Source organism: Hyalella azteca, unplaced genomic scaffold (assembly GCF_000764305.2).
Source record: "Hyalella azteca isolate HAZT.00-mixed unplaced genomic scaffold, Hazt_2.0.2 contig9324, whole genome shotgun sequence".
Taxonomy (NCBI): domain Eukaryota; kingdom Metazoa; phylum Arthropoda; class Malacostraca; order Amphipoda; family Hyalellidae; genus Hyalella; species Hyalella azteca.
In genome coordinates this window covers 1-3,251 of record NW_025939398.1, presented here as the reverse complement: position 1 = coordinate 3,251, position 3,251 = coordinate 1, and the positions used below count along the sequence as shown (strand labels likewise).

The window sequence follows — 3,251 nt, the reverse complement described above, 5'->3', positions numbered from 1 at the left end:
GAAAATTCACTTAAAAAGATGAGGTACGATTTAGGAAATGAATTCAATTAAATCGTCTAATCTTAAGCTAGCTCTTAATTAAGAAAAGAAAAAGAATCAATTATTTTGTTGTGTTAAATTGAACAGCAATGATAGAATAAATATCATCGAAACTTTTACAGACGTTGTTTTATAACTAACTCAACTACTTTACAATTATTATATCCGACTGCTTCCTCGCAAGCAATAACCGCTCACCTAATGCAGCTCTCAAAATATACAACGAGCATCAATATTTTATTCTGTTGCAACTGTGTTATTTTTTAATTTTTTTTAGTAAATCAAAAATATTGAGCGCAATATTCTCACCTATGTAATGCTTCATTATTTTTCAATTTCTCAAACTAATCGTGCCAGTCGTGTAAGTCGTGACTACAATTTGAGGTCGTCAAGCAGCTGTTCCGACCTTTGGAAGGAGTTATATGATTTGGATCATATAACTCCCGATCTGTTCCTTTGATCCACGCCGTCCTAGAACTCGCCGGTGTGCCTGGCCGCCCTCCACGCCGGCGTCCTGCAGGCTGGGGAAGCCACAGGAGTCTACTTCAAGTCCCTGGAGGTCACCGAGAGTTTCGTGGGCACAGTCCGCAATCGCGTTGTCTCGCAATCCAGGAAAGTGGAGTAAGTCAATATGCAGTTAAACCTTCTGCGGGCCATCGTTTAGGAAAATACTATTGATATTGTAGGCTAGTTTTATATTACTGCTCATTACTGGTGGCAACAGTCACCGCACTTAGAACAGTCCGAAGTCTTATCTTTTTGAGAGTCAACTGAAACCATGCTGAAATCAATGCATGATCTTATTACAATTTTAATTATCATTATTATATAACTTAAAATGATCTTCGGCATCAACCAATAATAAAAAAATCTCTCTTTATAAAAATACTGAAAAAATAAGCTGAGAAATCTACATCACTCTCTGCACGTAACCCAACCCGATACTTCTATTTTTATTCACTTATAAGCACGATAATGAGTTGCCGATTTTATTCCGTGTCCTCGACCTGCAAGCAATCCAATGCCAAATTTAAGATGAATTTCTTTTTGGTTTCATTTCCCAGGCCTGGTCGACCTCAGCGCGCCTTCACTTTCTTGTCCTCCCTCACATCCTCAGGTGAAGTCGGCAATGAGGGCAAACTTTTGTCCAATGTTAATGCCGCATCCTCCCACTCACCTTCAGGGGGGGGGGGTGGAGGCAATCCAGCCTCAAAATTTTGTCCAATTTTGATGCCCCTCAACCGCTCGTAGGTTTGGAGAAATGCACGGCTGGTCACGAACACCCAAGCTGCGGCATTCAAGGCAGAGCGCTATTTCAAACATTATTTGTATCCTGTCTGGGATGTTTGGGATGTGAATGATGAGTAAAAGCCATTCGTAATATGAAATCATTGCATCCGCTAGTGAATTGAGATTTTTATTTACGAACTGATTCGTCGGTGCCTTTGAACTTGTTGCACATTTAATCACGTTAGTAGAGAAATAAATTAATATCAAGCCATATTTCATATGATGGATAAACACGTCTGCTAGTAGAACGAATGTCGTCTATCATAAATAATAATGAAAATTGCAATCAATTTGTATGTTTAAAAATTTTCTTTGATCATTGTTTTTTATAAAAAATACTTGCCAGCTCAAGTAGGATTACAAATATTAAATACAAGGCTTAAACCTATCTGAGAGCAAACCAGGTAATTCGACCCCCTCTAGGGCAGAATTTTACAGCATTATTCTATTATTCAAGGTGATTCCTACATGCATTCATCACGATGCTCATGTTGTACATAATTCATCCATCAGAAGCAAAGCTGGCAGGCCCGGCGGTTTTCACGGTACAAAAATTCGACGCGGCCTGCATTACACTTCACAACTGCTCAACTGTAAATTATAAGGCTGCATGCATGCCGGCCTCAAGTGGACGTTTGCCACATCCACATTTCACTCGCTGGGACTACACGCCTGTCACGGCCAGCCCCCCATCTGTTGTGATCACGTCTGAGCCCAACTACCTGGAAGCGACCTTCGATGACGACCCTGACCCTCCGGTGCTGCGGTGCCTCAGCGACGAGCCCGAGCGTGACGTGACTGCCGTCTTCGGCAAGTTTGGAGGTCAGTGGTCAGTCCTGCAATCTACTAAACACTGAAATACAGAACACGGAATCGCCGACCGAGCGTGACTCTGATGTCCCGCTTCTGTTCATCAGCGATTCGCGCATGACACGCAGACGATGACTGCATGGCCGTCAGCCTGTTTTTTACTACGAGAACCTATTGGCGTTGTCGCTAATGTATTGACTCTGGCTGCCACACTTAATTGTATGGCCGTTCATTTGCCGGTTTACACATTCTCAGCATGGAAATTTTCACAAGGCATCGAACGGCTTATCTACTGTTTTTTCATTGGTAATATCGAAAATAGAATGCTAAGAAACTGGTTGCAATTACTAGTCGGTATTGAAACAACATGGATTCATCACACTTTCTTTAATTTATTTTTCAGACTCCTACACACCCACTCCCCTGACGGTGACCAGGAGCGTGGGCGAGGATTTCATCTGGGAGAATATCCCTGAAGGTGCGATTGTAAAAAGAGTTCCCGCAGCCGCGGGCGAAGTGACGAAAGTTTTGAGGAACCTGACGGTGCAAGACGCTGGCCTCTACAGTTTTGAAGTCAAAAACGCCAATGATGCAGTCAAGTATTTCGGCAGACTCGTCGTAAGAAGTGAGTAAAGGCCGGTCCACACGCTCAGTTTTACACAACGATTTGTCTGCGCAGTTCTAATCGCTGCAGATAAACCGTTGCGCGTGGACGGGAAAACTGCGCAGTTTTGGAGCCGGCGGGAAGACTGCGCAGTTGCATCAAAATCTGAGCTACGGAGCATAGATTTCGATGAACTGCGCAGATAAGTCGAAACGTGTAGACGGTAGTACCATTTTCCGATTCAATTTGTGCTCAGTTTCAATGATTCTGGCGACAATGGCGGACCTTCGGTAATGTTCTCGGGAATTTATTGCTCTATACGAAAGTTTTCCTTGCATTTGGCGAGTAAAATTCAAGGACTGTATAGTAACAGGGACAAAAAAAGGTGGAGACATATGAGAGCTTAGTAGGAAAATTCAAGGAAATCGATGAAAGCGCAAACAGAGAAACAACTGTAAAATAAGTTGAGGAGCATTTACCGTAAATAATTGGGAATAAATAAAAAATC

General features: G+C 42.4%; 1 protein-coding gene across 1 annotated transcript; it reads left to right on the top strand.

Annotated features, from left to right (window-relative positions):
• Positions 1-495: 495 nt before the first annotated feature.
• On the top strand, positions 496-2,764 carry LOC125178381 (the record flags this gene model as incomplete). The annotated part of the gene is made up of 4 exons (XM_047881974.1): positions 496-660; positions 1,104-1,156; positions 1,843-2,151; positions 2,543-2,764. Coding segments are annotated over exons 3-4 (430 nt in total), but the record flags the coding sequence as incomplete, so codon positions are not given.
• Between the last annotated feature and the right edge of the window lie 487 nt (positions 2,765-3,251).